The sequence below is a fragment of the Henckelia pumila genome, unplaced genomic scaffold (assembly GCF_033568475.1).
Source record: "Henckelia pumila isolate YLH828 unplaced genomic scaffold, ASM3356847v2 CTG_466, whole genome shotgun sequence".
Lineage (NCBI taxonomy): Eukaryota > Viridiplantae > Streptophyta > Magnoliopsida > Lamiales > Gesneriaceae > Henckelia > Henckelia pumila.
This window is the reverse complement of record NW_027331833.1, coordinates 6,062,886-6,074,429: the sequence shown is the minus strand read 5'-3', so window position 1 is coordinate 6,074,429 and position 11,544 is coordinate 6,062,886. Positions and strand designations below refer to the sequence as shown.

General features: G+C 42.4%; 1 protein-coding gene across 1 annotated transcript; it reads right to left on the bottom strand.

The window, feature by feature from the left end:
* Positions 1–7,281: 7,281 nt before the first annotated feature.
* Positions 7,282–10,175, bottom strand: LOC140872646 (uncharacterized). Its single transcript, XM_073275534.1, has 4 exons — positions 9,666–10,175; positions 8,748–9,074; positions 7,489–8,528; positions 7,282–7,384 (listed from the first exon to the last, which is right to left on the bottom strand). The coding sequence occupies exons 1-4, from the start codon at positions 10,173–10,175 to the stop codon at positions 7,282–7,284; spliced, it is 1,980 nt and encodes a 659-aa protein (XP_073131635.1).
* Positions 10,176–11,544: the final 1,369 nt, after the last annotated feature.

The following is an 11,544-nucleotide window of genomic DNA, read 5'->3' as shown; positions in this document are numbered from 1 at the left end:
CTGCATTGTTGGTGATGTGTGTTTGCTCTTGAATGAAGCACGGTTGCTGGATGTTAGTGCATAAGTGAGAGCAGCTAGGAGGGCTCGATGGCACAGGATCATGTGATGCTGAAGGAGTTGGCGACTGGTTTAAGAAGGCTGCTAGTGAGTTTCACAGATGGCCTGCACGATTGCTCTAAGTTGTGTGCAGATAAGAGCTGGTATGCGCTTAAGGATGAGCTAGTAGGAGTTGTTGGCGCTTGGAGTTAGCAGCTGGAATGGTGCGCTATTGATTGCTGGATTGCCATGGAGAGGAACAGTTAGGAGCGCGATAGCGCTGAGAGAAGCGCATATTAGGAATCATTAGCGCCTGGGTGTTGCGCGATTGCTCTGAGATTAGCGTTGTTGGGGAGCTCCTTTGATCTTGGTGCTGCGCACTTGGTGAGCTCTGATCTGGGAGCGCGATAGCGCTATATAATAGCGCTGTTGAGGGATGTTGGCGCATGGTGTTGCGCAAATGATGAGCGCGATAGCGCAAGAAGTAGCGCAAATGAGCAGCGCGTTAGCGCATGGTTGAGCGCTATTGTTGCATAAGTGAAGCAAAACGTGTGCGCGGGCGCTCAAGAGGGGAGGCGCGGGCGCGCCTCTCATTCGCAAATTTCTTCAGGGTATGGCGCGGGCGCTCAGATTAATGGGGCGGGTGCGCCTCTTCCTCGATTTGAGTTTTTTGGAGCCTGAGAAAAAAAAAATTGAAAGTTAAGAAAAATTAAGCTTCAAAATTTGATAAAAAAAATACTTTAAAAATAAATAAATAACAAAAATTAAATAAACTGAAAATTAAAGCAAATAAAATAAAATAAAAGAAAATGCTTGGGTTGCCTCCCAAGTAGCGCTTGGTTTAAAGTCGTCAGCCCGACTTTCACCGGTGTTAGATCTTTCCTTTCTCTTTTACCCCCCAAATAAATTTCACGAACCGCCTTTTAAATTTTGCTTTCTTGTTCTTTGTGGTTTTCTTCATCGATAAATTTGGCGCTTTACTCTTTGATTCAACCTCAAAATCAGCTCTTGGACAGCTCTCCAACTTCACAACCGGTTCAATTAAGCACAATTCTTCAATGGATGGATTGGGTGCTTTCGTGAATAAGTTGAAGACCACTCGTTCGTATTCCACACCCATTGATAATTCACCATTCTTGACATCTATTTTGGCATCAGCAGTAGCTAAAAACGGGCGTCCAAAAATCAGCGGAGCACCATGATCCGCTTCAATATCCAAGATCACAAAATCCGCTGGGAAAATAAATTTATCCACCTTGACTAGAACATCTTCAACAATTCCTAGGGGATATGTAATGCTCCGATCCGCCAATTGCAATGAAATCTTACTCGATTTCATTTCTCCCAACTCCAAAGCCCTGTAAATAGATAATGACATTAAATTAATAGTGGCCCCTAAATCACAAAGTGCATTATTAAAATAAGAACCACCAATAGAACAAGGAATAGTAAAACTCTCTGGATCCTTAAGCTTTTGTGCCATCTTCTTTTGTAGCACCGCACTACACTCTTCTGTCAGATTGACCACCACGTTCTCTAGCAGCCTCCTCTTCTTGGACATCACCTCCTTGATGAACTTCGCATAGTTCGGCATTTGCTCCAAAGCTTCAGCAAAGGGGATTTTGATGTGAATTTTCTTGAAAATCTCCAAAAATTTGGAGAACTTCTCATCTAACGCCTTCTTCTTGAACCTCTGAGGGTAGGGTAGTGGAGGCTTGTACATAGGTTTCGAGTCAGCTTCAGGCTCCTTCTCTTTCTCCACGACTTTTTCCTCAAATTTCTTCTCCGCAACAGTAGGGATTTGGACTTCAACTTCTTTGCCACTCCTCAACTCTATGACATTGCACTGCTCCTTGGGATTTACCTCAGTGTTACTTTGAAACTGGCCTCTGTTATTATCCTTCAGTGCGTTCTCCAACTTCCCAATGCTAGTCTCCATGGATTGCAACACCGCGCCCATGTTGGCCATGTGCGTCTCCAAGCTGTCGAGACGTGACTCAGTTCTCTCCATCGTCTTATCTGATTTTTGCACAAAGGTACTAACCACATCCTCCAAAGACAACTTACCATCACCCTTATTAGTATTATTAGCATATGAAAAATTTTCATTATTCCGCAAACTAGGGTGATAAGTATTAGGGACAGGGTTACCTCTGTAAGCTCCATAACCTCGGTAGCCATTAGGTTTGATATAATTCACTTCCTCGGGGGTATGTGATCCTTCAACTCGAGTTGAATCTGCAACATTAATCTTATACAAAGAAGCTACATGTGTAGTCAGTGCAGATAATTGAGCAGTGATGGATGTGAGAGGATCAACTGCATACACTTCAGCTGGCTTCTTTACTCTCATACGCTCAGATGGCCATTGAAAGCTATTGACCGTCATCTGTTCCAGCATCTCATAGGCCTGCACATGGTCCTTAGCAAAAATGGTACCTCCAGCCGCAGAATCCACATTCATCCTCGTAGGCGCATTCTGTCCGTTGTAAAACCACTCGATCTGTTCCCAATCTGCAAAATTGTGGTTAGGACAACGTCTAAGTAATTCTTTGTACCTTTCCCACGCCTCGTAGAGCTGTTCAGAATCCATCTGCCTGAAGGTGCTGATTTCGATTTTTAGTTGGGTGGTTTTGGCAGTTGGAAAATATTTCGCAAGAAATTTTTCTGCCATCCCCTCCCAAGTAGTGATACTTCCAAACGGCAGTGATTGCAACTAACTTCTGGCTTGATCCCTGAGAAAAAACGGAAACAAGCGTAAACGAATAATATTCTCAGACACACCATTAATTTTTACCGTATCGGTTATCTCCAAGAAAGTGCGTAGGTGTAGGTGAGGATCAGCAGTGGCGCTCCCATTAAATTGGTTTGATTGCACCATGTTGATTAACGCCGGCTTCAGTTCGAAATTGTTGGCGTTAATGGTCCCTCGAGCGATTCCAGAATAGTGAGCCAGGATCGTCGGTCTGAAGTGGTCTCTGATTGGCACCAAGGGAGCTTGTTGTGCTTCTTCTTCAGCCATTCTTTCAATTTCTTCTCTTCTAGCTCTTCTTAAAGCATGTGTAGTTCGTTCGATCTCCGGATCAAAAAGTAGAGAATTCACACTTTGAGATCGTCGCATATACTGCAATTAAAAATAAGAAGAAATTAATTAGTAACTTAAAATAAAATAAAAAAAACTCTAAATTAAAATCTAAACTAATTGGTAACAAGACTAAAAAATAATCAAAATTTACTCCCCGGCAACGACGCCAAAATCTTGTTGTGAAAATCGCTCGCAAGCGTACGAGTGTCAATTTTTAATATAGTGATAAAATCAGATATCGATACCACATGAAGTAAAATGAAAATATTCAGTGCTTGTAATTAAAATAGTCCAAACTTTATCTAGAAAATCAATAACTCAGAATTTTGCAGAAAAATAAATAATCAGTGAGTTTTGATAAGCACGCACACAACTTCCAGATAAAATTCAATCAGAGAAAAATGGTCTAGAGGTATAGATTTCACTTGGTTTCAACAACAATCATTTCTAATTAATTTAGTTTCATGAATTCCAATCAATTAATAGTCAATAACACTTAAGTTTATTATTTCCCTCTCCCGAGTAACAAATAATTTTTATCAACTATAATTAAATTCCAATATCCCTATTAAGAATCTACTTGCAGTGATCTATCACAAAACATTGTTCTTTTTAAAAACTCTGTTAAAATTATACACTCTCCCGAGTTGTATAAATAATTAACAGTGTAATTTCTAATGGTCCTATTCAAAATCTCCTCTCCCGAGTGCCAGATTTCAAATAAATATTACAAATCAAATAGTGATCAAGTAATTGAAAAGACAATCAATTCTAGAAAAACAATTAATCTAGAAGAAACATAATTCAATAAAATCAAAAATTCATGAAAGTATCTACACCAGGTTCCATCCGACCTCTAGACTATAAAAATTAGTTCATAATAAAATTCTGAATAAAAAAAAACATGTTCAAAAATCCAAACATATCCAGAATAAAATAAATAAAAGATAAAAGAAACAAATTTTTCGTCGACGCCGTGTCCGGTCTATCGATCTCCGTCTTCGTTCTTCAATTAAGCTCCAGAATATTCTTCCCAGAAATCTTCACGATCAAGCTCTGTTCTCTGATGTGTACTGTACGTAAGGTGTTGTGGCGGCTCTCTTTCTTATGTCTGACAAAAATCTCTTTTTATATCGCATACAAAAGCCCACAAAATCAAGCCCATAAAAATTGCCCGAAATAATTAAAATCTGAAATGGCAGCGATCGGGGCGGGCGCTCATGTGAAGGCGTGGGCGCGCCTTAAGTTCGCTAATTTAATTCCCAAAGTTTCCATGATCAAGCGCGATAGCACTTATTTAAGCGCTAAAGAGAAGCGCTGTTCTTTCTTCAATCAAGGCCCAATAACAAAAGCCCAATAAAGTTTCTCTTCTTTCTACTCTGATCGTTCTTTTCTTTCATTCTTTTCTTTCTCAATTCTTTTCCTTAAATTTTCTCTTCTTTTCTCTTCTAAATTCTCATTTTTCTTCACTTTTCCAAATAAAAATCAATAATTCTCTATAAGCACAAAAACAACAAAACACAGCATAAATCTGCTCGAAACAAACAATTAACAATTAAAATCATATATAAATTAAGTGTATAAAATACACTTATCAAACATCAACTTATAGATCATATCAAATCTTGGATTCATTGAATATTGTCCTTATCTGTTGCAGATCTTCATGTGTCTGAGAGTACTGGAAGGTTCTAGATATTGGGTCCTTCTTGGGCCCGGGTCAGTCTCCAACCATACCAGTTAGGGCTCATGCCCATGAATGTAGAATCCTGATCTTATTCTCTAACAGGGCCATCCCAGACTGGGCTTCTCATAAAATAATATTAGATGGGCCCCAAAGTACCTTTCCAAAAATATTGATTATTGGGCTCGGGTCAGGTCTGATCCGTATATTGTTTAGGGATATCAATAGTACCTCCCTCTACTGGTTTAAAGAAGTATGAAATTTAGACAATATAGTCCTCTGATAGGACCCCGAGCCCCATATATTATGCTTGTAATGTAATATACCACAATGTGTTTTCTCTAAACGGTCCGGATCTCGATCCTCGTCATGTGCTTTCTCTGGACGGAAGAGATCTCGCGATGGTACGATTTCCGAGAGATTCCCTAAGTGACGTGGCCCACCTCGGATCGCTGATCAATATTCTAATCCAACGATCAAGAGCAATTCAATCCTCCTATAAATAGGAAGGTAAAAAACTTCATTTTTCACTTTTACAGCGTGGGCGTTACTCTGTCAAAATTCCGAGATCTCTCCCGACCCGAGCTACTATTCTCGTGTCCTTCCGGCTTGGTCAGTTATCAAGCTTCTCCTTTATAATTTTCGACCAACTGCCTTCTTCTGTAAGTTTCTTTGTTAAATATTAAGTTAAGATGTCTTCCCCTGATGAATCTACTGTTAGGGAATTAGCCCTTTTCGTAGACGCTCCTTCCTCTCCTCGTCCCGAATCCCCTGGACGCGCAGATCACGAGGGATCGGATGCCAACCCGAGCCCTTCTGAGACTCGGGAAGCTAAGATGAGGAGACTTCACAAACTTAGGAATGCCGAAGCCCAGTTAAGAGAAGATGGGAAACATTGGTTTGAAGTGCTTGCTTCCCATCTTAGTCCGAACATGGGTCCAACCATTAGAGAGAGGTCGGGCATGCCCGAAGCCTATACGTTGATAATCCCAGGGCGTCATGACCGGGCTCATAAACCTCCCAAGGGTTTCCTAATTTTCAGCCTAGACCAAGTGAAAATGGGTCTTAAATTTCCAATCCCGCACATCATTTTGGCCTTGTGCCAATTTTTTTGTATATGCCCGAGCCAGTTGACCCCTAACTCTTTTAGCTATATCCTATCCTTAGGAGTCTTGTTTTGTTTTTTCTGGGTTCTTTTAGATGTGGGGAATTTTACCAAATTCCTTCAAATCAAGAAGACAACCCCGGGTCAATTTTATATTTCTATCCGACACGAGTACAAATTTTTAAAGGGGAAACCAAGTTCTCACAAGGGTTGGAACAATAGATTTTTCTTTGTTCGTCCGAAGCCCGAGCAGCCTTGGAGGTGTCGATCCAACTGGGCAATGAATTTTACCTCCCCTGACTTTCCTGCTCAACCCAGCCACAATTTCACCAACTTTCTTGCTACCCTATCTGAAAAGACCTTCGATATTGAAAGCCTAATCAAGGAAGACCTGCTTTGCAAATATGGCTTTTGTAGGAAAGGGATAGAGGTTCAGGGTGATTTAGGTAGGAACACTTAACTTTTTTAATCACTTTCTTCTCTATTCTCCCGTGCCCTCATATTAACTTTTTCTTTTTCTTTTTCTTTTTCTTTATATACAGACGAAAGAATAATCGAAGCTAAAATGACGGCTGACTTCCAAGCTGCAGCCAAGAGGTTGAAACAAAAGAAACCCGAGGCCCCCGCGGAATCTGCCACTAAATCCAAACCGCATATTTTCGAGCAGAAATCCAAGAAGTCTGCCAAGAAAGTTCGGGGAGATGAAGCCCCGAGCAAGCAAGAACCCATTCCCCAATCCAACCCTGCCGTTCATGGAAAGGGGAAAGAGAAAGTTTTCATTGATCTCGGGTCCCTTCCCGAGCATATGGAGCGAGGGGATCCCGACCATCCCTACAGCCCGGGAGTCTCATTCTTTGCCCGACCAGACCAGCCCGGGAGTCTGAATATTTTGCAGCATATGGTCTCTACCAAGGACCTAGATATAGTTCGGGCGGTCCCGGATAAAGAGGTTGAGGAGTCTCTAGCTTTGGCCTTCATGCAGGTATTTTCTATTCCAATTTTGCACTTAGAATTTTTATTCCCTTACCCTTTAATAATACTTCACACTATTCCTTGCAGGCCATGGTCTGGGCGGGCGAGATCACTGCTCGATCTTATAAGGCCCGAACTGACCACTCTCTGAACCAAGATGCTTTGGTGAGACGGATAGCCGCATTGACCGGGCAAATCCGCGATCTTAAAGATGCTCATGGTCAGGAAGTACATGACATGAGGTCGGACATAGAGACTGCTCAGGATGGATGGGATGCGGCTAAGGAGCGCATCAAGGAGTTGGAAGATGCTCTTATGGCTAAGGATCAGGAGTTCCATTGATCGAAAGGACAGGCGGCTACTACTGCCCTCATAAATTCCGCGGGCCTCCATTGTAAATTAGCATGCCTCTGGAAATTGTAGCATGAGTTGATCAGGGCGGATGCATCCTTCTTCATAGTGGGCCAGAAAAAGCCGGCCAAGAGGGCCTTCCGAGCTAAGGCTATACTACCCAAATGATTTCCACAACAACCTTCATGTATCTCTCGTAGGACATAATTAGCCTCGTCCGGGCCCAGACACTTGAGAAGAGGTTGGGAGAATGACCTCTTGAAAAGTATTTTATCAACCATCACAAAACGTAAGGCTCTTCTTTTAATTTCCCGAGCCTTCATGCTGTCGTTCAGGAGCTCATTCTTGGTTAGGTGTTTGTGTATGTCATATCTCCAATCTCTTTCCAGTACGTCCGCTATTATGTCATCTAGACTTTCAAGTTGAGATATCATCTCTTTTCCCTTCAGTCCGGGCTCAGATGGTTCTCCAACGGAACTTGCAAGACGGGCCAAGTGATCGGCCTTTGTATTTTCAGTCCTCGGGATTAACTCCATAAGGAGTTCGGTAAAGTCTTCCTTGGCTTTGTCCAATGCTTGAACATATTTTATCATCTTTTCGTTCTTAGTTTTGAACTTCCCCTTACTCTGTTGTATGGCCAACTGTGAATCTGAATAAAGAGTAGCTCGGGATATGCCGAGATTCCAAGCAGCCTTTAGTCCGAGCAAGAGTGTTTCGTATTCTGCTTCATTATTAGATGCTCGGAAATCCAACCTTATTGAGATGTTGGTTTCCTTACCCCAAGGTGATACTGTCACAATCCCAACCCCGCTTCCTGTTTGACAAGATGATCCATCTACAAATATCTTCCAATGGTCTTCTTGTCCTAACTCAACAGTATCTTCTAAGAAATCAGCTAGGGCTTGAGCTTTGATAGCAGTTCGGGGCTCAAACTTTATGTCATACTCACTTAACTCTGTAATCCACTTGATCAATCTTCCCGATGCATCTGGGTTGGCCGCGATTTTTCCCAAGGCGCTGTTAGTAAGAACAATGATCGGATGAGATAGGAAATAGGGCCTTAGTTTTCTGGCTGTAATGACGAGGGCCAGAGCTAGCTTTTCCTGTGTCATGTAGTTAAGCTCTGCTCCCTTCAAGGCATGGCTGACAAAGTATACAGGTAAATGATTCATTCCCTCCTTCCTGACTATGACCGAGCTGGCAGCCCTGGGCATGACAGCTAAGTACACAAAGAGCTCTTTCCCCTGAACTGGTTTATTCAACACTGGTAGTTCTCTCAAATATGCCTTCAATTCCTGAAAAGATTTTTCGCTTTGTTCATCTCACTCAAAGTTTTTAGTTTTTCTGAGTGCTTTGAAGAAAAGAAAACTTTTGTCCGCCGATCTTGAGATGAACCGAGCCAGTGCGGCAATCCTTCCTGACAACCGTTGTACTTCGTGAATATTCTTAGGCGATGTCATAGAGATAATGGCCTAAACTTTTTTCGGATTAGCTTCAATTCCTCTTCTTGTGACCATGTACCCAAGGAACTTCCCGGTCTGAACCCCGAATGTGCACTTGCTCGGGTTTAACATTAGTCGATATTCGCGTAGTGTCTGGAATGTCTGAGTCAGGTCGGCAATGAATTGCTTAGCTATTCGGCTCTTAACCAGAATGTCATCCACGTACACCTCAATATTTTTTCCTATCTGTTGTTTGAACACTTTGTCAATTAATCTTTGATAAGTGGCCCCAGCATTTTTGAGCCCAAAGGGCATAACCACGTAGCAATAAGTCCCCGTGGAAGTGACAAAACTCACTTTATTTTGATCTTCCTTGGCTAAAGGGATTTGATGATACCCCTGATAGGCGTCCAGGAAACATAACAACTCGTGCCCAGATGTAGAATCCACCAGCTAGTCTATTCGGGGAAAGGGATAGCAATCCTTTGGGCATGCTTTGTTCAGATCACGAAAATCCACGCACATGCGCCACTTGCCCAAAGAATTGGGTACCAGTACTACATTTGATAACCAGGTCGGGAAATATACTTCTTGAATGTTTCCGGCTTTCAAAAGTTCCTCAACTTACCCTTGAATCACAACATCTTTTTCAGGCCCGAAGTGTCTTTTCTTTTGAATAATGGGGCGATAGTCCCGTATAACATTTAGCTTATTCTCCATTACTTCTCTCTGTAATCCCAAGAGATCAGATACGGACCATGCGAAGGCGTCTTTGTTCTCCATCAGACATTGTATTAATTGCTCTTTAAGAGACGCTTCTAGCGTTTGAGCCACCTTGACCGACCCGGTCGGAGGGAAAATAAAAAATTATTCGCACTCTTCTTCGGCAGTAAGAGGGGTATCTTCTTCCAACAAATTTACTTGTTGCCAACCTACAGGCCCGGGTCGGTCATCATGATTAATTTTGACTGCTTTTTGTTCTATCTGTACCTCTTCTACGTAGAACTTTCGAGAAATCTTCTGATCTCCTTGAACCTCGCCAACTTCATTACCCACAAGAAATTTGATCTTTTGATATAGTGCTGAAGCCACGGCCATGAATGTAGTCATGGCTGGTCTTCCCAAGATAACGTTGTATGCTGATGGTGCATCCACGATAATAAAGCTGACAATTCGTGTTTTACTTGTACGGTCCTTGCCCAAAGTGAGCGGCAAATTGATCAATCCAGTAGGTCGGATGGCATGATCCGTGAACCCGAACAATGATGTCACCACTGGTTCTACTTTATACTCTCCCAAATCCATCTGATTTATTGTCTCTTGGAATAGTACATTGACCGAGCTTCCGAAATCCACAAAAATCTGGGCCACATTGTAATTAGCGACCATAGCTCGAATAATCAGTGCGTCATTATGAGTAGTATCTGACAAGCCTTTAAGATCATCCGGGCCAAAGGAAAGGGTCGGGCCTGTCCTAACCACCTGGTCGGCTATCTCCATGTTGCTCAATTTCCGACTGCTTGTCTTCCTTGCCCTATTGGAATCTCCATCAGTCGGTACCTCAGATATCATGTTGATGACACCTTTTGTGGGAGGCGGTGGTCCTTGGTTATTTCCAGGTTGATTTTGATTCGGACGCTTGAAATTTCCCTGTGGCGGCCCAGGTCGGGGTCTTGATGCATAATGACCGGGGCCTTCGTGACTCCTCTTATTCGAGGGATATCCTCCTTTTTTTGTGCCAAACTATCCTTCATCCCTGGCTCCTGTTGCATTATTCTCTCAATCTCTTGCTCCAGCTGACGACAATCATTAGTATTGTGCCCATACTCATTGTGAAAGCCACATTACTTATCAGATTTTGGCCTGCGGGGCCCCTGCTCACTCCATGGAGGTCTCTGTAGAAGTCTCTCTTCTTCACATATTCGCATGGCCTGAGTTTTACCCATCCTTAAAGGCGTGAAGGATGTGAATTGCCCTAGGAGTTCGGATCGGGGAGATGGCCCCATCTTCCGAGGTATGTTAGGGATCCTGGTGCTCTTCGGACTTGGTGGCCTGTCCATCCCACTATTCAATCGGAAAACTTGTATCTCCTCTAAATTCACATATTTTTCGGACCGAGCAAGCAGTTCATCATATGTATACGGCGGTTTTTTGATCAGGGATTTAAGAAAATCCCCTGTAGTAAGTCCTTGGGTGAAGGCGCTGATGAGCAGATCAGTAGTAGCAGTAGGTACTTCAAGAGCCAGAGCACTAAATCGACGAATATATACTTGAAAATCTTCTTGACCTTGCTGTTTGATAGCGAAAAGGCTGAGAGTAGTGGTGGGATGCTTTTTGCTACTAGCAAAATAGTGTAGGAAAGCCTTGCTAAAATCCTTGAACTCCTTGATATCCTCTAGGCGTAATAGGTTGAACCATTATTGAGCTGGTCCTATCAAAGTATTGAGGAAGACCCAGCACTTGATAGGGTCAGAATATTTGTGCAACAACGCAGCATTCTCAAAACGAGACAAGTGCTCTTCCGGATCCCCTTTTCCATCATATTCCCCAACGTGCGGAAACTTAAAGTTTTTGGGGAGTTCTGATTCCAGTATCTCAGCGGAAAAGGAAATATTCCAAAATGGCATGGCTAGATATGCGGACTGCTTCTTCTTCAAGAGCTCCATCTCTTCTTTCAATTTCTTGATCTCCTCCACTTGCACGTTCTGATCTGGTGGTGGGGGAGGGGGATTGTGTAGTGACCCATGCATGGAATCACCTACTAACTGGCAACTAATAGCATGCATTAAACTTAATACAGCAAAATACTTAACAAAGTAAAAACGTGCGAAAACTTAACCATAATTTACATATCAGCTTAGTAACATAA

What these genes read in the sequence shown, in the direction of transcription:
- LOC140872646 (XM_073275534.1), bottom strand. Translation starts at nt 10,175, where the DNA reads ATGGAGATAGCCGACCAGGTGGTTAGGACAGGCCCGACCCTTTCCTTT. An exon ending in GAAAGTTCTACGTAGAAGAG is followed by an intron (nt 9,075 to 9,665) that starts GTACAGATAGAA and finishes GACGCCTATCAG; the next exon opens with GGGTATCATCAAATCCCTTT. An exon ending in GGAAGTTCCTTGGGTACATG is followed by an intron (nt 8,529 to 8,747) that starts GTCACAAGAAGA and finishes AAATCTTTTCAG; the next exon opens with GAATTGAAGGCATATTTGAG.